The 27,215-nt window shown below is 38.5% G+C and overlaps 2 protein-coding genes across 3 annotated transcripts in view; one reads left to right on the forward strand and one right to left on the reverse strand.

Annotated features, from left to right (window-relative positions):
- Positions 1 to 27,215, reverse strand: part of LOC145940548 (uncharacterized) — a 282,334-nt gene that overhangs the window by 137,626 nt on the left and 117,493 nt on the right. The window contains exons 11-12 of the mRNA XM_083045820.1: positions 7,820 to 8,017; positions 7,690 to 7,731 (exon numbers count right to left, since the gene is read on the reverse strand). The gene's annotated coding sequence lies outside the window, so the exon portion shown is untranslated. The remainder of the gene's footprint in view (positions 1 to 7,689; positions 7,732 to 7,819; positions 8,018 to 27,215) is intronic.
- LOC145940546 (uncharacterized) overlaps positions 1 to 27,215 on the forward strand; it is a 223,572-nt gene that overhangs the window by 131,476 nt on the left and 64,881 nt on the right. For both annotated transcript variants that reach the window (XM_083045817.1, XM_083045816.1), the window contains 2 exons: positions 13,716 to 13,921; positions 25,848 to 25,986. In XM_083045817.1, the coding sequence (XP_082901943.1) occupies positions 13,716 to 13,921; positions 25,848 to 25,986 (345 nt within the window). The remainder of the gene's footprint in view (positions 1 to 13,715; positions 13,922 to 25,847; positions 25,987 to 27,215) is intronic.

Below are 27,215 nucleotides of genomic sequence, written 5' to 3' on the forward strand. Positions count from 1 at the left end.
ATTACATTAAGTTGTAAATAATGCTGGAGTCCTTGTGATGAAATAAGATGAATATAATCTTTCAATTTATACATAATACATTACTAACTTTCGCAGAAATTAATGCATTCTTGGTCAAACAGTAGGGCTGACTTTACACCGACTTTGACTACTTCCGGTCAGAATTATGCCGAGTGAGAAGTTGGCGAGAGAGAGAGTACTTATCGATCAGAGTTTTGCTTCGGTAACTTCTTAGACAAATTGGCCGGCGAGAAGAATTAATGATGCCGCCGGCGCGGTGCGGAAATGCGAGACAATAAAGCGGTGCGAAACTTTGTTTGATGTATAAATAATGGAACGTAGATCCAATTACTTGTTACAGGAACAATGTAATAAAGTTACGTATAGTATATAAGAGATATTATAGAAATTATAACTCGCGTGTAATGATGAGATTAAAGACGATATGTCTCACTATTGTCACGCGATTCTGAACTTTGTTTTTTCACAGATTTACAGAGTAAATCATTCAATTTTACGACCTCCGGAATAAGTCTTATCATTTTTATCGCGGAGGAAAATTGCGCAAAGTGTGATTACTTCGCTTTACAGCGTTAAATAACTTTCTATTCTCTATATATCGTTGTGAGAAAAAAAAGTATCAAAAAATTTGCACTCTCAAATTTTTTCGCCTTATATTCCTACCTTCTTTTTTTATATAAAGTCCTTATCGCGCCGGCACCTTCGACGTATTTCCTCGTTAATTACCCGAGAATCGCGAACACGCACGACTACGTGACCCATGAATTTTCCTCCTTTCTCGTACCGGGACTGGCCACGTGATGATGCACGGTGGATTACGAGGCAAGCGATAAATTACGGGTCGCCAGAGGAGAGACATCTCTCGCGATGGCGTCGCCAATGATACGAAAGGTGGTACACGGTGTGTTGTGTGTATAGGTATATATATATACAGTCGAAACACAAGTCAGTCGCGCGTGTCTCGGCCTGAGCGAAAATGTCACGGAAGCGCGTTAATCTCATCCTGGCATATAATTCAATTCCGGTTTAACCTCGTTATCCGCCGGCTACGTTTGCTCGTTAAACACGACAGGAACGAGTCCGTGGCTTTCGGAACGAATCATAAACACGCGCCCGGCTCCTCCCTTCCCTTTTGGATACACAACGCGGATATTTTTTTTTGTCCCCCGCGCGCGGTTGAAATTTTATTCGTTTTGCGCAAAGAAAAAGGGCCAACCACGTCGATTCGTTTCAATTAAGTGGGATAAAATTCCTGACGTGAAAATCGCGATAATTTCCGGCAGCATGGAGAACGAAATAAATACGAGCCGTTGAATGAAATTACCGAGGAATATTGTTAATAAATTTTAACACTGCTTTATCATATTATATATCCCTCAAGTACTCATCATTCGCCGCGTTGTTTACTTTTCATAAAAAATATACCGTTAGAAATAATAATGAAAAAATATGTTAAAGAGAGTGAATATATATAACAATTTAAAAAATAATCTTATATAAATATACATATTTTGAATATAAAAATGTAATTAAAGTTACGTACTTTTCGACGAGATTGAATACATTATACATAATTTAAAGAAGAACGAAATGTGAACTCCTTGTGTAAATGTACAAATTCAATTACATTACTTCAAGAAACTACTTCGTCGGATTAACTGGTGCATTCATCCTACTTTCTTGTACGGAACGTAAAAAAAATAAATAAAAAAAACGTCGGAATCGCCATCATTCGCATATTGAAATATCGCAAATGTGATTGCGAACGACGTTGAACGAGAAGCGATGACAACAACGACAATGACGACAATGAGACCACGAGAAAGCCGCGCGGGATGGGTTTATCAAAAACTTCGATCACCGGCAAATGGGATCGAGAATGGAGGCGCTTGTATATAGCGAGACACACGATGAAGAGGAAAGGGAAAAAATGGAGAAAAAAAAGAGAAAGGAGAGAAAGAGAGAGAGAGAGAGAAAGAAAGACTTCATGGATGGAGGAACTGCAACGCAACGACCGCTGAAACTTTTAGCAATCTATCTTAGAAACTCTCCTCTTTACGGATCTTCGGTTCTACGCGTTTCTCTACAGGGTGTATCAGAATGCAAAGAATATAATATTCTTCGGCGAATTTAAAGTCATTCTCGTTTCGAAAAAAAAAAAATTATAAGCTGCAATTCGTTGCAATTTCTCGATTTATCGTTTTCGTTATCTCGCGAGTTAGCTTTCACATTGAATAATTGATGAATTAATGTCTGATTCTGAAATTAACTGAAGAATATATATATATATGTAAAACCTTGTCATATTTTTCAATATTATTCACGAACCCTCGCATATAATTTTTAATGTTAGATGAATCCTTAGTTTCAATCTGAGTGAAAAAATTTGTCTAGAAATTTTACGTTGTTCTCTCACCGAGCACTCTGTATATACACGCGCTATATCTTCGGCAACGTGTACGTGAAAATAGGCGGCCTGCTCCCACGTTGATGCAATGGGGTATTGTCAGCCCCCTATACTGCTTCGCGCGCATAGATTTTAATTATGCGACCACGTCGACCGCGTTTCAACCGCGTTGACACTGTAAATACAGCAGGCTTAAAACTTTATGGATCGCCATTCGTTGGGAGCGAGCTCTGATTACGGCCGTCGTACAGGGTGAAGGCTTTGCACGTAGATTGATTAAAAATTTCTTACATGAAACTTTAATCTCCGATGAGATTTGTTCTAAAGAAGCGTAACGTTTTTATCCTCATAGAATGTGTGACGTGGAAGTGATTTAGAATGTCTGATGCTATGGAAACTATGAGACAGCGTATATAATGACTTACAAAAATTAATAATAATGAACTGAGGAAAAAATGTAGACTTCAGTGTTTGAGAGCAAAATTGAGAGCAAATATAATTCGAGATTAAATCCTTTCTTTTGGTAAAATTTACTTTTTTATTATTTTATTAATTATTTATTATTAATTAATTATTAAAGAATTCGAAATGTAATAATCTCTAAATGTAATAATCTCTAAAAGAAAAAAATTCAAGAAAGCATTGTATATAAAGTTATGTATTTTACATCGATTCATATATCGCAGAAAAATTTCATAATATCCCATTTTAATTTCCGCAAAAGTTTCGGATCTATAAATCCAACAATAAGTGCAAAACGCTTTACTTTCCGCGTCGAAAATACGACTGTGATGGAAATCTGCTTGAGATATTAATCTTCCTGACAGATCGAACGATACTCAATATTCGGGAAATTCTTTTTCACACGTTCCGGGTCTCGACGAGGATATATGAATATCGAAAAGTCGCTCGGGTAAATTACAAGACTACGTCCTCGGCGTTGAAGGACATCGGAAACTTTGATCACGGAAGGAGACTCAACTTTCGCATTATCGAAATTAAATCGTGAACTTTAAGTGGTAGCGTTCTAACGCGGTTGAAGGCGCCAGAATTATCGCGAAGAAATTCGTCGGTGCATGCTCGAAAGCGCGAGATCAAAAGCGCAATTTCGCTTTGAGGCGCGAAACAAGTTTCTCTTTTATATCCTCGGAAACAGTCCGACACGATGGTCAATAAAGCCTTTACGTCGAACTTTCATGAACCTGCAACATCAATGAAAGTTGCGACGTAAATATGATTTAACACTGTTGTGTGTGAATCGCATCTTCTATCCTGGGTGAGAAATCGTTTGACGGAAAAAAAGTAATACCAAAATTTCACGATAAATCAAATGCGCTGACGATATAAACCATTCAATTCGATTTCCCAAATAATAAAGCGATTTGTTAAAATATATAAAGGCAATAAATTTATCGAAATATGTGATAAACTACAAATAAAAATAAATAAAAAATAAGTAATAATGAGAGAGAAGCATAAAGAGAGAGAGCACCAAAAAATGGAAAAAAAAAACTGTAGAGCTAATAAGATCACGGATATTAAATTTTCTACAATTATTATAATGATCTTGAAAGTTTGATAAATAACGCTTTACACTGAAAACTATGGCGTGGTCGCAGTTTTCATCTTCGGATTCCCCCCTAATCGGATTCGCGTGATCAAGGACGCAGTTACCAACCACCGACCTAACCGGGACAGTAAAAAAGACAGTTAATCCGCTTTAAGCTCTTCCGGTTCTTCGTGGTAATAACAACAGGTTAAACTTACCATCGCCGGTTGGCCGACGTAGGGTGGACACCATAATGCAAACCAGCCGCGAACCGCGTGAGTTTAGTGTCGCCGCGACAATTATCAAGCTTCCGGTGAGAGCGTTTCGGATTTAAAAAAACAGCTTTCTCATTCTCTCTTTCTCTCTCTTTCTCAGAGCGGAAAGAAGAATAAAATACCAGAGTACAACAATGATGCGAGGCATATAAAAAGAGATCTTTTACGATCTCCGCTTTTTCTCATCAATTGAAAAATTAAATCGACGTGGAAACGTGTGCGAGAATAAGGAAATTATAATGCGAGAGAGAAGAGAGAGGAGAGGAGAGGAGGGAAGGAAAGAAGGAGCATAGAAATGCGCGGACCGAGCCGCGTTTTTCCGCGGCAATCTCGTTACCTCGGAGAGCTTCTGAAGTCTTGTTTCTTTCCGATCGCGATACAAACAGGATTACGTAAATCCGATTTACTAATTACGCCCGCTCGGCCCGTTCCTCATTACGGTGTACTTTAATGGTACCTCAACGCTTCTCGGCCCGTTACGCGCCGTTGATTTTATTTCTCGTTGCAAAGGAGATGCCGCGCGTGCTTGTTCTCAGACAATTTCTTACGATTCTGCGAGAAATATATATGTTATACGTGTCTCAATTACGACACACGGGGTTCTTATAGTAAGGAAAAAAATTTAATAGGAACACATTACATATATATACGACAAATTGCAAGACAAATGTAGTAATTTTTCAATTGCTACAGCAATTTGTGATTCGCCGAGAAATTTTTTTATTTATTAAATTTATTATATCGTTCATGTAAAATTTGTGATATTGTTTTTTTATGAAAATGGAAAATATACCGCACGCTGCTTGTTATCATGTTAATCGGGGGAGAAAATGCCGTAACTTAATTGTATCAATTTTACTCGAGAAAATCGCCCCGAGAAAAATGAGGTTGTAACCCGCAATGTTGGTGCTTCAAAAGGAAGAATTAGAAAGGATACGGTGCAACAGTTTATGTTTGAGTTAAGCGCTTCATTAATGAGTTCGCGCGATGGCGGATAATAATTAACGCACTTTGAGATAACACTCGAGGGCAACTGAGAGAGAGGGTTCCGTTTTGCATCCCGTTATACTACTACGCTTATCGTGCGCAGCGTTCGTCATATATTTCCCGTTAACTCCGAAAAAGAGAATTTTATCGTTAACGGATCAAATAAAGGGCGGCGGCGGCGAAGCTCCTAGCGAGTAAAAGAAAACTACAAGCTTCATCCTTTACATTACGGCGCGAAAGGGGATTGCATATTTCATTCGAAGAAGAAGGCCAGCTTTATCTCCTGTCTTCTCCTCGCGCGGCAACGATATTACTTCGAGCTCGATCAAAAGGGGAGAAGTAAAGCCGTACCTCTTGTATAAAGGCGCTGCACTTCCTTATACGGTGCACGCGGTATAATATCCGCGAAATAATCACCGCTGCAACGATGGTGTAACGTAAATTTTCGCGAGAACGAGCGGAGGGGTGGGAGGGGACGTGTAATTCTCGCGAATTGTTGAATATTCTCGAAAAATCAGCGAAAATTCTCCGAGGAATTCGCTCCAATCTGTCGTCGATGAAAAATGCGCTCTCTCGCATCTTTTGCCAAGGATAACTCGGGACAACGTTTTGTACTTCTGGGTCAATCAACAAGATTCTTCCGCAGCGCAGCCGAACAGAATCGAACGAAATTTACAATGAGGGAGAACGACAGGAAAAACATTTTCCAAAGAAGCCTTTTCGCGCACGCTATCCTAAAAGGGACATTCACGTTTACATCCACTTCAAAGAGCAGCTCTTCCGCGAAATTGCAAGGGCGTCTGGAGGCTCCTCTCCTCGCTGCGTCGACCCATCGAAAGAAAGCGGCGTCGTCGTCGTGTTTGCATAATCCGAGAGACAAAGGGAAACATCCCCAAGTGGCCGTCTTGTGTCTCTGCGAGAAGCAACGTAAAACGACGATGCGCTTTTATTTATCTCACACAATCGCGAACCCCCGTCTTTCTCTCTTCACCGCCCCCTTTGCAGAAAGGGTGCTCAATCCTCGGACGATAATGAGGTTTCGACTGGCGGCGAGAGTTAGCCGGAAGTCGTTTCCTCGAATCAGGGGCTGTGTTGCAGGGTGTTTGCGCGTCAGGCAGAAATTGGTTGCGGGCAACAACTGGCAATCGGAAAAACGAGCTCTCGCAATCAGAGCCTCGTAAACTTCTCTCCCCGCTATATCGAGCCCGTTCTCGCGCGGTTAACGAGCGCCGATTATGAGCAAGGAGTATGCCGTGGAAATGGACGAGCTTGTTATCCGGTGCCCGCGCGACTTGTTATGCGCCACGCGATTGTACGTTTCCAAAAAGATTTCCCAGCCACTTATAGCACGCTAACGATGCTTCCCGAGTAATTCGGCGTCGACTTTTACTTAACTGAACCGTCCTAAGGCAACACTCCTTATTTTTGTATGTTAAGCGCGCGTTTTAATAAATTAAATATATATTGGACTTTAATAATTAAATTTCCATCGTGCGATTACATGTTACTGCTCGAGCAAGGATTTTGCTTCTTCAGAATTTAAATTCGAAATTTAATTAAAGAGATGTGAATATATTTAGAAAATTTCGTACGAAAAGGTGCGAAATGAGACACTTGAATGTTTAACAATATGAATATGAATCCCTTTCTAAAAAAAAAACATGTTAAGTCAATTCTCACAATATTGTTGCCTTTTCGCAATGCTAATTGGCTGCCTCGATTCGTGTTGTGCGTTATATTCGTAACATCGAGAGGCTGTCATCGCGAGGATTAGCAGTTTGATAGTTTGTTCAAAATAAAATAAAATAAAAAAATATAATATGTTATGTATAAAAAAATAATATTTTATGAAACTTTAGACTCGATTAATATTTTTTATAGTTATCAGCTGATTTCTGTCAAAAAATATTAATCGCGGATAAGACATTATAACAATATATTTACAACATATTACTATTTTAATTTTTTATCATATTATTATTTTAAAATTGAATTAGCAAATTAACGCTTTATTAATATTTTTTGACAGAAATCAGCTGATAACTATCAAAAATATTAATTGAGTTTAAAATATATTATAACATATTATTTTATTTTATTTTATTTTGAACAAACTGTTAAACTACTAACCCTCGCGATGACAGCCTCTTGATGCTACGAATATAACGCACAATGCGAATCGAAACAATTAATCAGCATCGGAAAAGATGCAACAATACTTGCAAAAATCGATTTAACGTGCCTTTTTTAGAAAGGGATGTTATAATATTTTAAATTCGATTAATATTTTTGATAATTATCAGAGCTGATTTTTGTCAAAAAATATTAATCGCAGATAAGATATTATAACATATTTAAAACATATGTTACTATGTTAATATTTTCAACATATTATATATACCCCCATTATCGCTGTAGAAATATTATAAAATAAACAATTTCTCACTCACCGATACGTGCCATAGCGGAGTTGTAGTACACAGCACATTGATCTGAAAACAAAATATTCCAATTATGTTATGTGTGTGTCGAATATTTCATAAACAGTGCAGTTTAGAAAAAATGTTTTATTTTGCATACCTCACAGTTGCCTCGATATCGCCCGATGCCTCCCCGGGCCTCCTCCTCCTCTCTTGGTCCATGGTAGCACTCACGACACTCGCGAAAACACGAATAATTACGATCGCCCGACACTTTACACGGCACTCCCGACGCGCGAAACTTTTACACGGCACTCCCGACACGACGCGTGAATCGCACTGTGTATCGCAATGCTACCTGTAACAAATAAAATACATACATATATTAGAATAATCTTATATTATTTCGCATTATAACATACACAATATAAATATGTAAGCTAGAATTAACGATAGATATATCCACGGATCGCAACATTCGCGCCCGCGAAAACAGATTAAGTTGGGTTATGTTGGCAAGAGATTTTGCATCGAATTTTTCGCGAAATATGCGTTTCGAACAATTACGACTATATATTAACGTTGAAATTATGATATGCGATTGATAAATATTACAATACAACGGTTAGAAATCGTTTCTAACGATTATGCTTACTAATTAATCACAGCGGGACGCAGCTCCAACTGCCTGATACTCGCGGCGTTTCGGTAATGGCCGAGGCTACAAACATCGGCAACTTCACTCTAATAGCGCGCGCGCGATACTATATATATATATGACTTAATATTAATAATTAATTAAAACTCGAAGGAGATTCGTTCGAAAAGATATATATATAGCTTTAGAAAGAAAAAATATTAATCGAGAATAAGGTATTGTAACATATTATTTACAACATATTACTATTGTATAACTTTTACCATATTATTATTTTAAAATTTAATTAGCAAATTATAACATACACAATATAAATAAAAATATGTAAGTTAGAATATTTAATTAGCAAATTTTTGCTTTATTAATATTTTTTGATAGAAATTAGCTGATTAAAGCGTTAATTTGCTAATTAATTTTTAAAATAATAATATGTTATAAAAATTAAAATAATGTTTTAAATAATATATTATAATACTTTAAACACGATTAATATTTTTGACAATTATCAGCTAATTTCTGTCAAAAAATATTAATCAAGAATAAGATGTTATAACATATTATTTACAATATATTACTATTTTAATTTTTTAATATATTATTATTTTAAAATTTAATTAGCACAAATTAACGCTTGAATCAGCTAATTTCTGAGAAAAAATATTAATCGAGTTTAAACAAACTTTATATTACTTTTTTAAAATATCATTTTTTTTAAACAAAACTGAAGAATGTTTGTGTTGTTCTAGTATTACATAAAAAATATATATTTTATATATTCGCATGTTATATGTATATGCAGTTACGATGAAAAAGTCGGAGCAATAATGCTCCGACCTAGGTAAAACGATAAAGCGAAATATACACGAGAGAGCGCTCTTCTCTTGTCAGAAATATTATTTCGCTTCGCCAAGCGAGACGAAGAAAAGTTCGCATCGGCAAACGTTTTTGATTTGGTGCAAACGTTTCTGCTTCGCGGATGAGGAATCGCAAATCTAGACGCGCGGCAAAACGTCTACCTTGTTTAGAGATAAATTTCATGCGAGAGGGACGACAGCGAAGGGGAAAGGGGAAGGGAGGAAGGGAATGAAGAAGAACGGATGCGAGACGCAGGTCGTCGCAAAGACGAAGAGAGATAGCCCAGGCATTCGATTTCAATTCGCGAGGAGGAGTCTTGCATGACTTGAATGGAATCCGGTGGAGATCAGACACTATAAAGGAAACGCCTGAAAAGACTCGGACAATTTGAAAGACTTAGCTTTAACGTCCGCGATGAGCAAGAAATATTCCCCGCCGTTGCGTCCAGAATGCTAGAGGGAAGCCTCGATGACAATAGCGAGACAACTCGTAAGAGCGGTTTCGATCGAGACAATTGGACAAATTCCTTTGCGTAATGCGCTGTCTTTGTCGCGGGATAATAACGAATAGTAGAGAGGAGAGGATAGGATTTAAAGGAACTGCGAGAACGCGGATAACGGACTGGTGCCGTCACTTTGAACGTATCTTGAGGAAGCTTTTGTCTCTCGCGATTTCTTTTCCGGCGACTTCATTTGCGCGGGAAGGTCTCTGTCAGATATGATCGTAATATATATTGTCTCGATAAATTTCAAGTAGACTAAATGGATTAATTTGTTGAAGAGAAAGAGTTTTTCCTTAATAATCTTGTATAAAGAGTAAGAGAATTGGAAATATTGCAAGGTATTTACAAAACTCTAATATAAGAAATTATGCAGTAGTTATAGCTACATAGAGTCAGACATTTTTTCCTAACTTCCATCTCGTTACATGATTTACTTTTTTTTATATTTAATGATTGAATACTTGTTATTGCTTTTATATTATTCGTAGTATTGATACATTTCATCTCTAAGCTCTAACATAAGAAATTATACAGTAGTTATAGTTACATATAGTCAGACATCTATTCTCAACTTCCATATCTCCTAACATGATTTACTTTTTGTTGCATTTAATAATTGGAACCAATGTTTGTTATCGCTTGTGTATTTTATTCGTAGTATTCATTTGTTTCATCTCAAAACTCTAATATAAGAAATTATGCAGTAGTTATAGCTACATATAGTCAGACATTTTTTCCTAACTTCCATCTCGTTACATGATTTACTTTTTTTTATATTTAATGATTGAATACTTGTTATTGCTTTTATATTATTCGTAGTATTGATACGTTTCATCTCTAAGCTCTAACATAAGAAATTATACAGTAGTTATAGTTACGTATAATCAGACATCTATTCTCAACTTCCATATCTCTTAACATGATTTATTTTTTGTTGCATTTAATAATTGGAACCAATGTTTGTTATCGCTTGTGTATTTCATTCGTAGTATTCATTTGTTTCATCTCAAAACTCTAATATAAGAAATTATGCAGTAGTTATAGCTACATATAGTCAGACATTTTTTTCTAACTTCCATCTCGTTACATGATTTACTTTTTTTTATATTTAATGATTGAATACTTGTTATTGCTTTTATATTATTCGTAGTATTGATACGTTTCATCTCTAAGCTCTAACATAAGAAATTATACAGTAGTTATAGTTACGTATAGTCAGACATCTATTCTCAACTTCCATATCTCCTAACATGATTTACTTTTTTTTGCATTTAATAATTGGAACCGATGTTTGTTATCGCTTGTATTTTATTCGTAGTATTCATATGTTTCATCTCAAAACTCTAATATAAGAAATTATACAGTAGTTATAGTTACGTATAGTCAGACATCTATTCTCAACTTCCATATCTCCTAACATGATTTACTTTTTTTTGCATTTAATAATTGGAACCGATGTTTGTTATCGCTTGTATTTTATTCATAGTATTCATTTGTTTCATCTCAAAACTCTAATATAAGAAATTATACAGTAGTTATAGCTACATATAGTCAGACATTCTTTCCTAACTTCCATCTCGTTACATGATTTACTTTTTTTTATATTTAATGATTGAATACTTGTTATTGCTTTTATATTATTCATAGTATTGATACGTTTCATCTCTAAGCTCTAACATAAGAAATTATATAGTAGTTATAGTTGCAATTAAATATTTGTAAATTAAAAACTAAATTAAAATTAAGCTAAAATATAGGTATATTGTAAGTACTTGAGAAAATTGATGCAAATTTTATGTATTCTTAAGAGAAAGATGATTGTTCAAGTCTGTTTACGTAATTGTTATAGTAATAAACGATTACGCGTACATTGTGCGTGATTAAATTTCTCTTTGATTTAAATGTATCGTGACTAAAATCGATGGTGGCGAATACTTTCAACGCTTTGCTTTTCGCACCTCCCGTCGCAGCAAAACAGTTTTCAATACGCCAGGTGCCGTTGATAAATGGCACGGAAATGTCCGTAATGCAGTCTCAGCTATGAGATGTCAAACTCCATTGGCAAGTTAACGACTCGGTCGTTGTAACGACGGAAATTGACGACGCGCGGACGAGATACGGAAGGAGAAAGAGAGAGACAGAGAGGATGAGGGGGTTGAGAACGATGATGGAGAGACACGTTCGAAAATGCATCGCGAAACGCAAACCGCGGCACCGGAAGCAGCTGCAACTGACACCGACGGTTAGGCCAATTCCGTGGAATGTCAACGCAGTGTTCTATATTCCGCAATCGTATATGCATACATATCCACACATATATATGCATATATATACATATATATTAGTTATCGAACTAGAGATAAACTTCTTCAATTGAAACTCCTTTGATCCTTATAAGACTAGCTTCTTTTATAAAAAAAATTCTTCTACAAAAAGAAATATTAATTAAATAATTGTTTAGCAAATATGTTTAAGTATCTCGACGCTTTATTTATAATGTTTTATATGACTTTCCCCATTTAAGATACAAAAATCGAGATTTCCTTCTCCCTCGATGAATCTCTATCCCGTGCCGGGATCATAATTCACGAGCGCTATATAGACATATTGCGAGAGCTTTATGAGAGTAACCCACCGTTTGCTCTTTGAGCACCTTGACTCGCAAGCCGAAATTCGCGCGTCATTAAATCTTAACACACGCGACTGTAAATTGCGGACACTGGCCGGGCGATGCGGAGAGCAATCGAGGTCTCCTACATTCCGCTCGATGAACCTTTAACGGCAACGGCCTGCGCACTTAAACCCAACACGCTTCTGCGATCCCTCATGCCGCGCTTTCCAGCCGCCCCTCGCGTTCTCTCTCTCTCTCTCTCTCTCTTCATCCCTCCAAATTAACTCGATACCTGGGCGTATTATGAGCCAGCCGGCAAAGTTAGTGGGTAACGCGTTCGTTAGCAGCTTGGAATAAATTTTCTTACCGCACACGACTGGCATTTTGATATGAGTGAACAAGTCTACTGTGATACAACTCGTTACGACTTGGACAAAATTGACGATTATTATTCATATCGTAATTATTACTATACCAACGAGAGAAGAAACGTGGTGATTAATTACATTAGTAAAATATTTAACGATATGACGCTTAAAAAAAAATTAAGATTTAAGAATTAATAATCATTAACTACATATATACATATATGTATATTACGTCACTTGCGTTTTTTTTCTCTTTCAGTAATTATTAATTATTCATAATTCATTACTGCTTATAAGTACACTATTATACTTTCCTGAACTTTCTATTAAACTTAGAAATTTTAATCCGACCCAGAAACGTTATTCTACAATATCGTAATAACTCGTGCAAGTTCTACTATCTATGTATGCACAGCGAAGTGCGTTCGTTTCGAGTTTCGGAGGGGAACTTTGGGCACGAAACTCGCAGTGGCATTTGCCTTGAACCCGCCTCTGGTACCCCCCTGCTTCCCCCCCCTTCGTTAACCGCGTATTTATTCACGCGCTTAACACACGTCGCCCTTTTACCGTCCGTCCCCTGCCCGTGCTCGGCTGACAGACGCAGGCGGTAATTGCGAGACGTCTGCGGACTCTAAACGCGTCGTCTCTCATGTCCGCGTCCGCGGATTAGCGAAATAGGAACCTGGAATTGCGCGTCGCGCGAGATTAGAAACCCTATTCGTAATCAAGAATTAGAGCGAGCTTGATAACACGATTCGCGAAAGCTGGATTGCTCTTTCGAAACTCGTGCGAAATCGTTCTCGATCTGCAGATTGGAGAATACCATGTAATGGATGAAATCGTTTTAGTCGAAAAGCTTGGCAAGAAGATTTTCTAAAAGCATATGAATTTATCTCAGTTTATAAATCCTCGATATAAATAAAAACTTTGTAAGGCCTGTCTCTCGCGATATTAAATTAAGTTTTATTTCTTCGATCGAGAGAAAGCAATCAATGATTTCACTCATGAGGCATCATCATTTCTACTCTGCAAATACTGAAGGAACATATGTTTGTGTTTCAGCGAGCAGTGATATCCAAGTGGACTTTAAGATGCCAAAAGAGGCTGTGGTGGGCTCCTCGATCGATCTGAGATGCGAATGGCGAATACTGGGTGGCAGCGGTCTCTACTCGGTCAAATGGTACAAGGACGATCACGAATTCTTTCGATTTTTGCCCGACGGCAATCTAAGAACCCAGATATTTCCTCGACCCGGCGTAAACGTTGAGGTATGTCCCTTCATCTATGTATGTTTGCTATGTTAAAATTTGTATCATCACAATTTGTGTATCATCAATTACGTCATGTCGCAAGTGTTAATTAACTCTTAATCTATCGAAATAATTTGTAAATATAAGAGGAATTGAAATATCTTTCTGGATAACACACGTACATATTTAACTTGAAACACATCTCGTAATATTTGCGCTAAGAAAATGTATTCGAAAAAATGCCCGATAAATCGACGGAAATTAGAATAGAAGAGACGGCGAAGAACTTTAAATGATAATTGAATCGGAGACGTTATCGCAGATTCGATTTTCCCCGATTAACGGTGCGCTCTCGCAAAATTCTCTCGCTCGGAGAACAACTGCATCGAAGACGGAGCAAGCGATCGCTCACATCCGAGCGTATCCGAAATGTTCATCCCTATTCATGCGTTTCGAGGTCGGAGGAGAGAGAATCCTCCTCTCGTCGTTTCGCGATGCAAGCGAAATTCCTTAAAACGCCGTTCGCGAAAACTCGGCAGCGCCCGGGTTCTTTCGTACCGTATTCGATCCAATCAATCTTCCCCCATCGCCACTCCCTTCTTCACCCTCTCTCTTTCTCTCTCTTTCTCTTTATCCTCCGCTTCGAAGCATCGAGACACGAAGAATCCGAGGAGCACGCGAGCCCTCGATAAGACGAACGCGAGGAGAAAAGCTCCTCCGGAGGGGCCGACGTGTGTCGGGATCCGTACACAAGTTTCCGCGATTCCGATCGGTGGCGCTACCGTGAAGCAGACGGCACCATCACGTCCCGGTGTAATTCATCTTCCCGGATCTGGCTGGCTCGCTGGCTCGCTGGCTGGCTGGCTGGCTTGACTGGCCGGCAAAACGTGCGAGCACCCGGGCAGCAGTGCATCTACCACCAGACCGGCGTTCTTACCCTGGTACAAACGAGGCGCGAGTTCATCGCTGCCGCCGCGATGCTACATCATCTTTCCCGTAACTCCTCCGTGCAAGCTGTCAGCCGCTATCTTCATCCGGGCTCGGTAAAAGGAAAGCGAGGCCGCGGTAAGCTCGCTGAATAGTCTTCCGCACGTGTTACGTTGATGGTACCGAGCGTATAACCAAGCCGGATCGATGAAAAGGATTACGTCGATATATCGGAGGAACGAGAAAACCAACGTTATTCTGTAACTCGAGGTGAAAGCTCTGCGCGATTAGAGCGAAAGGAATATATATCCCAGATCTGTATACACGGGATGTAATCGGAGAGATCGAATAAGAAAGAGAGAGAGAGAGAGAGAGAGAGAGAGAGAGAGAGAGATTACTTTCTTCAAAAATTCTTTTTTCGTAAATATTTCGAAAACATTCTATTTTTTATAAACAATATTTATTTTTTGTTTTTAATTCGCAGAATGATATTGGCTGTTGTCGTTCAAGATATTGATACAGCAAGTTTATTACATTAATATATAATTATATTATTATAAACTGTGAAATTGTATTAAAATGTATTAAATGTTAAATTAAGACTCTTGTACTCAAATTGAGTATAAATGAACCGCGAATTCATCACCGCAAACTATCAGCCGCGACGCGAGATCTTTATCCGGAATTTATTAAAGAAAAGTGAAACTGCAGTTAATAGCAGTAGTAAAAAGTTGTTAAAAGTTTTGTACGTATAACATTGTATTTAATTATATTAAATAAAATGTTAGAACACGAGAACGCGATTTTTAGTATTTGTATATTAATATTAATTTCTATTCTCCAGTTGAGTCTGACCATAAAATGGTTCTTTCCACTTTGTCTGATCATGTATAGTCATTTCTACGTGTATCCCGTATTATCTACTTATAATGCGGTCATTGTTACTTCCAAAATGCGTTTTTTTAGTATTTGTACATTAATATTAACTTCTATTCTTCCGTTCTCTGGCCATAAAATGGTTTTTTCCATTTTGTCTGATCATGTATAGTCATTTCCACGTGTCTGCTTATAATGCGATCATTACTACTTACGAAACGCACAAGTGCTGAGATTTTTAAATTAAATTTACAGAAAACTGTACAATTTCAAATCATAATCTTTAAAAATTCGATTAATTATGTGTTAAATATTTATTTATATATTATATTCATTTCTAAAGATGCAGTCTTTAAAGGAACTCTTGTATTTCTAAATTTACTGACGACGTTTATCGATTTAATTTATGTACCGCGAAGATGCTAGGAAACAGTCTATATTTTAGAGACGCCTCGAGAGCCGGATTAATCAGCAGAAATGCGCTTGTAATGTAAAATTCAATCACCGGTATATAATTACGATAGCTTCTATCAACAATGGTTAAGCGAACGCTCCTTCCGCCCGTCATTAACATCCTTGACAGAATTGATTTTGGACGCAATGCATTCACCGCATCCTTCTGCCTTCGATATCAACGAGACAGGAGCTTGTTCGCTGAATCTGAGAATACGTCATTTTCTCTAGAATTCTCGATATATACTGATGGATTCGCCTGTCGACATTCTTCGTAGGAAACGAGATCTTGCTAGAGTGAGGAAGAGCGTGAAATGACGTTGAATAGCGTATCGACACGATAGCGCAGATATTTTCTGTATACGTGCGGAATTATGTTTTATTTCACGGTAAAGTACTTTTGCATGATTTATATCTGTGTGCTCCTTTCAGTAGCAATATCTGTCAACCTATGCGTTTGTTTGTTTCTAGAATATCGTAACAATACAAAAGAAATTCAGAAATAAAAATTTTTTACAATTATTAAACCACCAAATTTAATCTATTTAAGAATTTGCCTATATCGAATATAATATAAAAATATAAAAATTTAAGAGAGCTTTATTTTGAATAATAATTTTAAATAATCTTCTTGGTTAACGAATAAACAAGGCAAATTCCTCAACTCTATATATTGTTAGAAAATGATTAATGCAGGCACAAATTTTAATATATAAATATATATATAAAATAAATTAATAGATTAACATAATAAATTAATATTTGTGAATTTCTCTTGACGAGAGAAATCTTACTTTAATATTTAATGCAATATCGGTAGAAAGACACGAACACAAGAGTTCAGGACCTATTTCTGAGGGCCATGGTATGTTATCTTTTTCTGGGAAATCTCCACTGGTCTTCGATTCTCTCTTCCTTCCGTATTTCTGATCCCTTTTCCGAGGATCGAATGTTTCGAAGAATGCAATCCACCAGATTGTACTCCAATATTCTACAAATGACGTTTCCCGATTCACCGTCCTCTTAAGAACATCACGTAAGGTACTATTTGCGAGATATAACACATATACATGCAAAGTCAGTCTTCGCAAGTAATAAAAGAAATTGTGATATTCTTACAACGAACGAGTTTTACATTTAGATATCGAATTGAGTCGTTTATATTTTTAAAAAATGCTGTAACTTTAATTTAACGAAAATTTAACTAAACTGTATGCAAATATTTTACTAAATTACTTTTAATTACTTTTAATTATTGATAGGGTTTGAGTTATATACGTTTATTTTAAAAATATCAGCGTAAGTTAACTTTTAAAAGTCCTGTTAAAATCCATGCGTTATAAATTATCTTTTCATTGAAATTCATAAAAAAATCATTACGTATAATTTTAAAATAAATGAGTCAAACTTTTATGCCGTACGTATGGGTAAATGCATAAAATCAAAGCCGAATGAGAGAAGATGCAAAAAGCGTTGTCGACGCGCGCTATCAATTTTTTGTTAATTTTCGCGACACATGCTATCATCGATCGGTGGTAATCTCTATCAACAAAAACGAGCTTGCAATATTGTAAAAATAAAAATGTAAATCCTCTTTTAAAATATTTTCACCGACAAAAATCTCTTTTAACTTACAATTAATCGACGAGAATTTTAAAACCTCAATTTTTCATACATTGATCCATGATAATTTAAAGAGAGATATATAAAGAATTAAAAAATCACGAGTATATATTAAATATTTCTATGAATATCTTTATGAAGGAATATCGAGTGTTTCATTTTTATCGCGAAATCCAGGTTAACATTGATAAAATTTCGTTACATTCTTTAATGTAACGGAGAAATATGTAAAAGCTAAAATGATATAATTATATAAAATTTATAATAGGATTTGCTTTAAAGTTCAATATACGAAACGATCATTTTTAGCCCATTTTTGGGCTGTGACTCGGAAAAGCGCGAATTCAACGTCTCCACTCAATGAAGCAAACCGGAACAAAGTACCGAGTACAGTACAGCAGCTAAAGCAAACAGAACTGTTAAAATGGAAATTTCTTTGTGCGAATACACACACTCGGGAGAAGGGCGAACGAACTTCCGTGCAAGATTTTCGGCACGTCGTACACTAGGGGCGGCTCGAAAACAAGGTCAGTAGCAACGATTGTTTGACGATAGTTTGAGGATAGTTTCGGGCGAGAGATCACCCTCGACGCGAAACTTTTCAACGATTCGCGAGCTGGATAATACCCTTTTTCTCGCGCTTTTTTTTCTTCCTCTTCTTTCTCTCTTTTGCCCCCCAGTCATTTTTTAAACTTTCCTCCGCCGGGAGAGCCTGAGTTTTGCCCGCATGCGCGCGCGGTCGTTTGCGCAGAAATTTAAATGATTCAGCTCCCATCCCGGGGGAGCACGCGAATTTTTGATGTTCCAGCAGAACTTCGCCTTGCGAGATATATCTCTCGATGCGAGAGAATGGCCGGGTAATGGTGGCACAGAAACGACGTTTGTGCCGCTCGATACGTTTCGCATTTAATCTGGCACGTGATTTTAAACTTGGGAATTTAACCCTTTCAAAGAGATCTGAATCTCTATATTTATGAAAAAATATCCCCCGAGTTCTCCTTGATTAATTAATTAATTTGTAATATCCGAGAAAGTTGTCTAAAATGTGTGCATTCGTATTTAGATACTTAAAAGAAAGATTATATATTTGTTAAAGATTAAATTTTTTTAAATTAAATTTTTTTTTATTTCGTAAAAAACCTGAATATCCTTTTTTTTATACTTTTCATCAAATCTATGAATCGACGCGGTACATAAATTGTAAAGATGATTGAATGCATATGCGAAAGCGATGAAAGGATTGTTATAATACTGATTCTACAGTGTATATCGAGCTCGAGTATCCTGATGCGAACGCACTCAATATTCTTGGACAACATTACACGCGGCCACGGCTTTATGGTTTCCGCGGATTGAATATCATGGGGAACCGTAACTGCATTAATTATCCGCGCGATTCATCTAATGGAATGGAAAGCCGTTTTAAGCCGTAACGCATTCCTGCTTTCGAAATTTCTCATTTGTATGCAGTCGCTATTTCGCATTACCGTTCTCTCGACCATGTCACATATCGAGATACTACCGCGACCGTTCATCGAGAAAATGAGAAAGAAAGGGAGGGAGGGAGATAGAGAGAAAGAGAGAGACGTGTCATTTTTGGTCGTGATGCAAATCTGTAAGCTTCGCTCGAGGCATTTAAGCGCATCAAAATAGCGATGGTACAAGCGTGCGTGATAGTAAAAATGAGCGTAACATTCATCAGACTTGCAGCAGAAAATAAAACGTGTGTTTATTTTGTGTATTTTTTTCGCGTGGTATTTTTAATCTGCCAATCGCAAACGAGTTTTACAAGCGTGATAAGATAATCGCGCGGATATATCGTCGGCAATTTAAAACGCGAAAAATTTTATCATAACGCGATGGGTTGAGCGACGGGTCGTTCATCGTTCCGCTGAAAAACTTCACCCAAATTATAGAAATTAAAATGTCAAGAGAAACGGCGTGGATATAATTTAAGCAAAATTTGATTGTCAAACTCGAGATCGCTTTTAAAGCTCGTGAGCGGAAATCAGAGTTTGTCTGCATTCGAGCATCCGGTCAAAAGCTATCTCGTACACATACAAATACGCGGCCCAGGTAAGGAATATAAATCAAGGGAGCAGCGTTGACATGGCGCCGCCGTGTTTCTTCGGCTCCTTCTTCGTTCTTTCTCTTTTATCGCGCGATATTTGCATGTGCTTCGCGTGCGACTCGCAAATAGAGCGACTTTTCGAGCAGTCGCTGCTCGTGGGTGGGCGGAAAGCGACGGAGAGTCGACCGTCGTTTCCTCCTCCTCGGTTGGCAGGAAACCAACGAAAATTTCCAAACAATCTGACTAATCTGCCGCGAGAGCCGCGATCTTCCGCCTCATAAATCGCCGCTCCACTCCCGGCTCTCGAGGGCCGTAAAATCCAACAACGTCACCGTGCGCGGCCTATATTATTCATAAGCTTCGCCGGGGATATGGCATGCAGTCGTGGGGATAATAGTGTGCCCCGTATCTTCGTGTCCCCGAACTGCAAACGCGACGAGGAATCGAAGGCAATATTAGCCGACGATCACGATCGAGACGAAATGAGACGTTACATTAACGAGGGAGGTTGCATCCCTGATCGATGAAACGTCAGATTTTTATCCCGCTTTAACGTCGCGCGGAGAATAGCCCGCGCGAGATTACCTCTATCTATACCTCTAAAGTGCACAGGTAAGTTCGCCCCTCTCGATTTTTCTGCTTCGCGAGAAGGGATGCAAAGGGATGCCGCGCGTCGCCTCGCCGTCTCTTCAATCTCCCACCGAGAGAGCGGATAGAACCAACAACATCCATTACACGTCCGCATCCATCCATTAAGCGACGAATCTATGGACGTCGTTTTGGACGCGCTTAATGGATTCCACGGGCAGGTTAATTCAACGCTGATGAAAGTGAATGAACGGGAGGGTTGGAGGGGGATGAACATCTCCGGCGCCGGACGCGAGAGAGTTTCACGAATGCGTTATCTCTCGCGTAATTTTTTACCAGTCGCGAATTACAAGACGAAAGATTATTTAGCCGCGTTTATCATATTTCTGGGTGTCGCCAGTTTTATAAAGGGGTTCTGTCGAGAATAGTTTCAATTTTAAATTCTATAGTGTAGAATGTGTGTGTTGGATTCATTTTGGAGAAATGTTGAGAGAAATGATTTCAGGATGAGATATTATGTATGTACTTGATTCTGCTCTTTTTCTCCTACACTTTCTTTTACAGATTCTGAAACGTCGCCAGAGTCAGACGAGTCAGAATTTCTCTCGTTAAATGTAATCCGACTCAAGTACGCCCGAACAATCGCAACAGTCGCGACGCGTATATACGTTTATAACGTCCATCTTGTGCGACAATTATACGTTATTGTCGTACCACGGAGATTTTTAACGTCGTTGTGACGCTCATTCGTGCGCGGCTTTTATCCCCGGAAACTCATCGCGACGGAATAAAGATTCGAAGAAGAGAGAGGGCGGCTTACAGGTATTCAAAGTTAACGCGCCATGTAACCCGACGGTGGTCTTCGTGGTTCGCCGTTAAGTACGTTTTAAAGGGCAGTTCGAGGATGAAGGGGGAGGGAAGGTCTCTCCCTTTGTACTTCTCGCATTAATGCCGGCGGAAGACACATTGACGACGGCGATAAAAAGAATTGAATATAAAGCCGGGTGTATATGCGCAGGGGCATTAGGACCGCGGGTAGGAAAGGAATTCGAGTTTACGGTCAACTAACTGTAATTATCCTGCGCCGCAATACAAGTAGTTATGGTATTGCAATCGCTAACTCAAACCCCGCCTCCCCAAGAGAGATTACTCTACCTAGCGAAAATATTTAAATATCCATTCGCGTATTTATGTAGATATAATTTTACGTTTATAGTGCCTCTTTCAATTTTTAATCATTTTTAATTTAAAAAAAATTATAATCAAAAGATAGATAATTTGTTTATGGATATCAGAGAAGAATAACTGCGGTAGAGAAACAAATGGTAGAGTAGAATCGAAAATAGCGATGAGAACGCAATTCCATTCGTCTTGGATCTACGTTTACTTCCGCTTTAATAACGTCTCTCACGGTTGAAAGACAAATTACCATGGCACTCGCATTTTCCGGAAAGTACCTAGGAGTGTCTTTCCTGTATCGAACGAACCAAAGTTCTATTCGGCAACGCAGATTAGCGAAGACGTCAAGCTACTCGTGCGCGCGCGCAAAGTCTCTCGCTCTCCCGTTTCCTCTTTCTCTCTCTCTTCTCCTGTTCAGGTATTATACTTGCAGTCGCGGTAAGAAGTTGCGAATCAACATCTCGTTATCCGGGATTCGAAAACTTTCGCATACCCAGCTAACTTCCGGGCACCGCTCCTTCTCTCGTCACTCACCTACGTTTCTGCTCTCGCACACCCCGAGAATAGGCTGATTGTTACGCGACCTTTTGTATAATTTCCGTCTATCTCTCGGAAAGATTGAAGCCTCCTCTTTTGGGGTCGCAACAAAAGTAAGTTGAGAAATCCAATTGATGAAACAGCGGATTGTCGGCCGGTACAAAGAAACTCGCGAGAGATACTCAACAACATTGATAACGAGGCATTACAAACCTCTTTCTCTTTCTTTCCTTCCTCCCTTTTTCTCTCTCTCTCCCTTTCTCTTTCTTTCTTGACTAATGACTTCGATGACATAGAGTTTCGACAGAAAAAATCCGATACGACGAATGAAGACGAAGTCGAAGCCGAAAAAGTATTTGTTTTTCTGAGACTATATAACGTCTTATTGTTAACGTCAATGGAAAAATTTGATCTAAGAAAGGTAATTAAGTAGCAAAAATCCAGGGGTCTCCAAAGATAACGGTATAATTGACTTGTTTATAACCCCGGGAGCATATTTAATCATTCTCATAATCACTTTCATATTCATTTTCAGAAACCTCATTTTCATATTATTAATTAACCAATGATCATTAATGAGAGGACGTAATTGAGACTGGTCGGTTACCGCGGGTGATATCTTCGTCGTCCACAAAGCATGCCATTGAATCTCGCTCCGCGCGATTAATTTTACAGTTCAGTGTCATCAAGGGAGTCGAAAACTTCGAGACGCGTCTCCTCTTCTCCTCGTATCCTATTTCGGCAGGATCTGGACTGGCGTACTTTCCCTCCTGCCCCTCCCTTCCCCCCCCCCTCTCTCTCTCTTTCCACAGGGATCCCTTAATACACGAGCGGTGTACAATTTCGAAACTTAAAGGACGAAGTCAAGAAGGGCTCCGAGCGAATTTGCCTAAGTTCCCTGACTTCGCTTCCTCGTTCATCCCTCGAATTATTTCGAGCTTCTATCCGCTGGTAAAAGTAATTCTGTTCCCGAATGCAGAGAGAGATCGGGCCGAACCGAGCCGAGCAGGGTCGAATCGAGCTGGTCGAGATGGCGGCAGATTCGGTGGAAAGGCAACCGGGGAAAGATGCTTTTAGTTTATTACCTCGAGGAAATTACACCGGCGAGAGAGTCTCCGGTCGGCCTCGCTATTTTTTTTCTATCTCTCTTTTTGCTCTTCTTACGCCAGAAGGCACCAAGCGTCGCGCGGGGGATTTAAGATCCGCTGCTCTCCGAAATGTGTAAGCGCTCCACCGCGTATTTTGAAGAATTACATTGGGTCTTAAGTTCGTACTATATATCGTGGTATCTTCGCTCCGGCCGTTTTTTTTCCACGGTGCGTGTAAAATCGTTGCGCTTTTATATTCGAGAGGAGATTTTTATCCTCGGCAAAGTGCGCGATTCTTCCTCGGAAAGAAGAGAGAATTCAACAGAAGATGTATATTAAAAATGAACCATACTTTTGACTTGTGCTTATTAAGGAAACACCCGAACTTTTATGCGTTTTACTTCTGCACATATTTTTTTAGGGAATTTTCTTTTTTTCCTTGATATTTTGAATTTACATTTTATTATCAAAGAAATTATTTTTTATTTAAGGTCTCAAAATCTTGCTTGATTGCGTCTACTTACGATTATTGGGAATAGCTTGACAAAAAGGAATTGAAACGACAGATATAAATATTGACGTCATTCTGAGAAAATATTCCTTCCCTCTCGATTTGCTATCTTTGATATCTATCATTTTTAGATATTTCCTGTAATGAATATATTAAATAAATATATAGATTCATACGTGTATTTTTAATAAATCATTACGACAGAGCTTAGCTACAGAACAAAACACGTGTATCAATTATTTTAACTCCGATTGCGATAGGATATTTCACATGGATACATTAAATTGATCAAAGTTTCCGCTATCTTCTCTAGCGAGGATGGACGCGAACGAAAGTTTCTAATTCACTTTAATTAACCGTTACCGCGAGCCATCCGGATGGTGGACCGAGAGAGAGAGAGAGAGAGAGAGAGAGAGAGAGAGAGAGAGAGAGAGAGCCTGTCACTACCAATGGCACTTTTCCTCGGCGTCTGAGATCGTGTGGATTATCAGAATATCGGAAGATCGACGACGCGACCGCCGGAGATGCCGTTAATGTAGCCGGAAATTACGAAAGAGACGGCTTTTATCGGATGCGCGGTAGCGAGCCAGATGCGCCGCAGCTTCGCGCGTTTGGACCAAATTGAAAGCGGCCGCGTCAATAATTCGCTTTTCCTTCTCGCGCGTCGCTTCGCGAGAGACTTACCTCGAATCCCATTTCGATGGAGAAATCTCAAATCTTGATACAACTATAACGTAATTAAACCAATATATTGAATCTAAAAATTTATACTATATATATTTATAAATTAAAATAATATTAAATATATATTATTTGAAAAAAATGAAAGAATCAATCTATATAATTCGTGGGACGTTTGATTTTAATTAGATTTGCTCCTCAATTATTATAGTGAAATTTGAGTAATGCAATTATATATTACGTTCACGCGATTAGATTTGAACTCGGATTCGAGTGGGTGCGCTACGAGGATTAAACAGAGATTCTAGAATTGAGAGTTAATTAGATTCTCGGTACTTCGTACGCCACTATATATTAATTATTCATCATCCGACGAACGAAGTCGTCGCGAACCACGTCGCAAGTATATCGGAATATCGGCGTGTTTGCGAGATCTCCCGTATTGGTGATCGTGTTCGATGATCGATACGGATGCTCGATTTCCCATAAATGTTAACGGCGGGGAAACCCGCGTCGTCGCGTCGCGTCGGCCTTCGTCGTCGCATACGTGGAGAGCTAATTGGACCGCGAATGTACCTAATCGAACCTAATGCGAGCAGCCGAGGCCGTGTCTCGGGCTTCGGTAACGGGCCATGAATTATCGATAAGCCGCAAACGGCCCCGCGCCCTTCCGTCCCCGCCATCAATGAAGTCGCACGTGGAGGATGGCGATGCATGGCCCGCGAAGACAATGCGACTGCCATTCTGATAGCGGGGCAACATGACTCTGCGAACACCGGCAAGCTAAGCGTGACAGATAGGAGCACGCGAAGATAGAATCTAATTAAACCTAGCAAGCTCGAGATACAAAACGCATGACTGGCTTGAACAATCGAGCGGAACAGTGATTCTACATCCTTCCTGTACAAATTTCGAAGAATAAAAGTGCTCTTAGCAAAATATCTTGTCTAAGGAGAAAAAATGGAAAATTGTATGCATTCGAATTTTTTTATTTTATGTACACGTGCATATGATGACATATCTGTCACGTCTTTGATATATTTCTTGTATTGTATTTCATTTTTTATAATTTTGATATTGAATTTTTTGGGGGGAATGTATACATATATATACATATACATATATTACAAACTCTATTATAACCATTCCCGATTCGAAAAATTGAATTTCGCGTTATTTTCCGGAAATTCCATTACCTCGCAAATACAATCAAGCGTTGATTGTCTCGGAAATAATATTGGTTGCGCGCAAAATATACGTGTACACGTATACAGTCGCGGTGAGGTAAGCCCTAACTTCGAATGGAATCCGAGTGTAGATCCGTCGCTAGACGATGACATCACGTCTCCGGCGCTACAAAAATTCTCCATTAGCAAAGCAAATACATTCCCGTATTCTTTCTGCCCGCAGACAAGACCGAACAGCGAAAAGAAATCGATAAAATTGAAGGATCTCAGCCTAGAGACCTCGGGCCAATACAAATGCGAAGTTTCCACCGAGGCGCCGTCCTTCGCTACCACTTATCAGACAGCCAATCTGACGGTGATTCGTAAGTATCCATCATCTCTTAATCAATAATATCGGGTAACCGGAAAGACACTCGCGTGCGGCCTTCTAGTATCAGAAACCGAGCATTCAGAAAATTTATCTCTTTCGTTTCATTAATGCAGCTTTGCCTTTGTTGAAGTTAGTGAAGTTTGTACTTGATATCTCTCAAATTTAAATTTTTCAAATTTTTGCCGACAAATTGATAATTATACGGTAATATCGTCTCGTTACGTAAAAAAATCCCGGTGTCCCGTTAATTCACGAATGTCCAATAGAGAGTCCCGTCTGTCTGCTTGAGTTACCGCCAACAATATCTGCCATTATGGGATATTTATGTATAACAGCGCGCGATAAACTATTTCGGCAACGCCCGCGTGGCGTTTTATTGTAAAATAGTTGTCCACCGGCAACCATTTCGCACATCCTCGCGCCATTAATATGTGTCTTATGGGTACGCTCCCGAATATACTTTTTAATTATATCCGCATTCAGTTCTGTGTTTTACTGTTCTGTGCATACGAATAATGATATTACATGGCATGTATCTCCAATTACCATATTTTACAATATTTTTCAATATTTTGTTTACGTAAACTATTACGTACGCTCGTAGAAAAAAATGCGGGATTTATTTTTCTAATGAAAATATGTGATGATCCCCTTTTTCTATATTTATCATAATTTTTTTTATTTGCTGCAAAAAATATATTCCGTGGATTATATCGAAAATTATATTTCTCTCGAGGGTAATATGTGTTTCAAAAATATAATGAAAATTTCCATCTGGTATTTTCTGAATTTGTAATCAACGCTGACACGAATTTAATTATTAATTAACAGTATATATTTAGAAAAAAGAAGCTACGTGCTACTATTTACGTCAAAAGTGACCGTTATTATCGCTGATGTATATATCTTTTCGACCGATTCGTACGTAAATAGGCAATTAAGTGATAAAAGCCGCGTATGGTCAGCCCAACCTTTTACGATAACACACTTACTGATTTCGTTCACGTTTCTGTCATTTCTGGTCGCCATTAAATCTCTTGCATTCCAATTAACGGTTTAATTATGTGCATTATAATTCGTACACGAATCATGTAAAATACGCGGTTGCCTGCGTTTATCAGATTTTCCCTCGCTGAAACAGCACGAGCGATATTAATAATTTGCCCGATTCAGCCATCCCAATAAAATTGTCCGCCGACTCGATCGACATATAAATCGGCA

Source organism: Prenolepis imparis, unplaced genomic scaffold (assembly GCF_030444845.1).
Source record: "Prenolepis imparis isolate NDT839.2.m4 unplaced genomic scaffold, iyPreImpa1.0 SCAF_9, whole genome shotgun sequence".
NCBI lineage: Eukaryota > Metazoa > Arthropoda > Insecta > Hymenoptera > Formicidae > Prenolepis > Prenolepis imparis.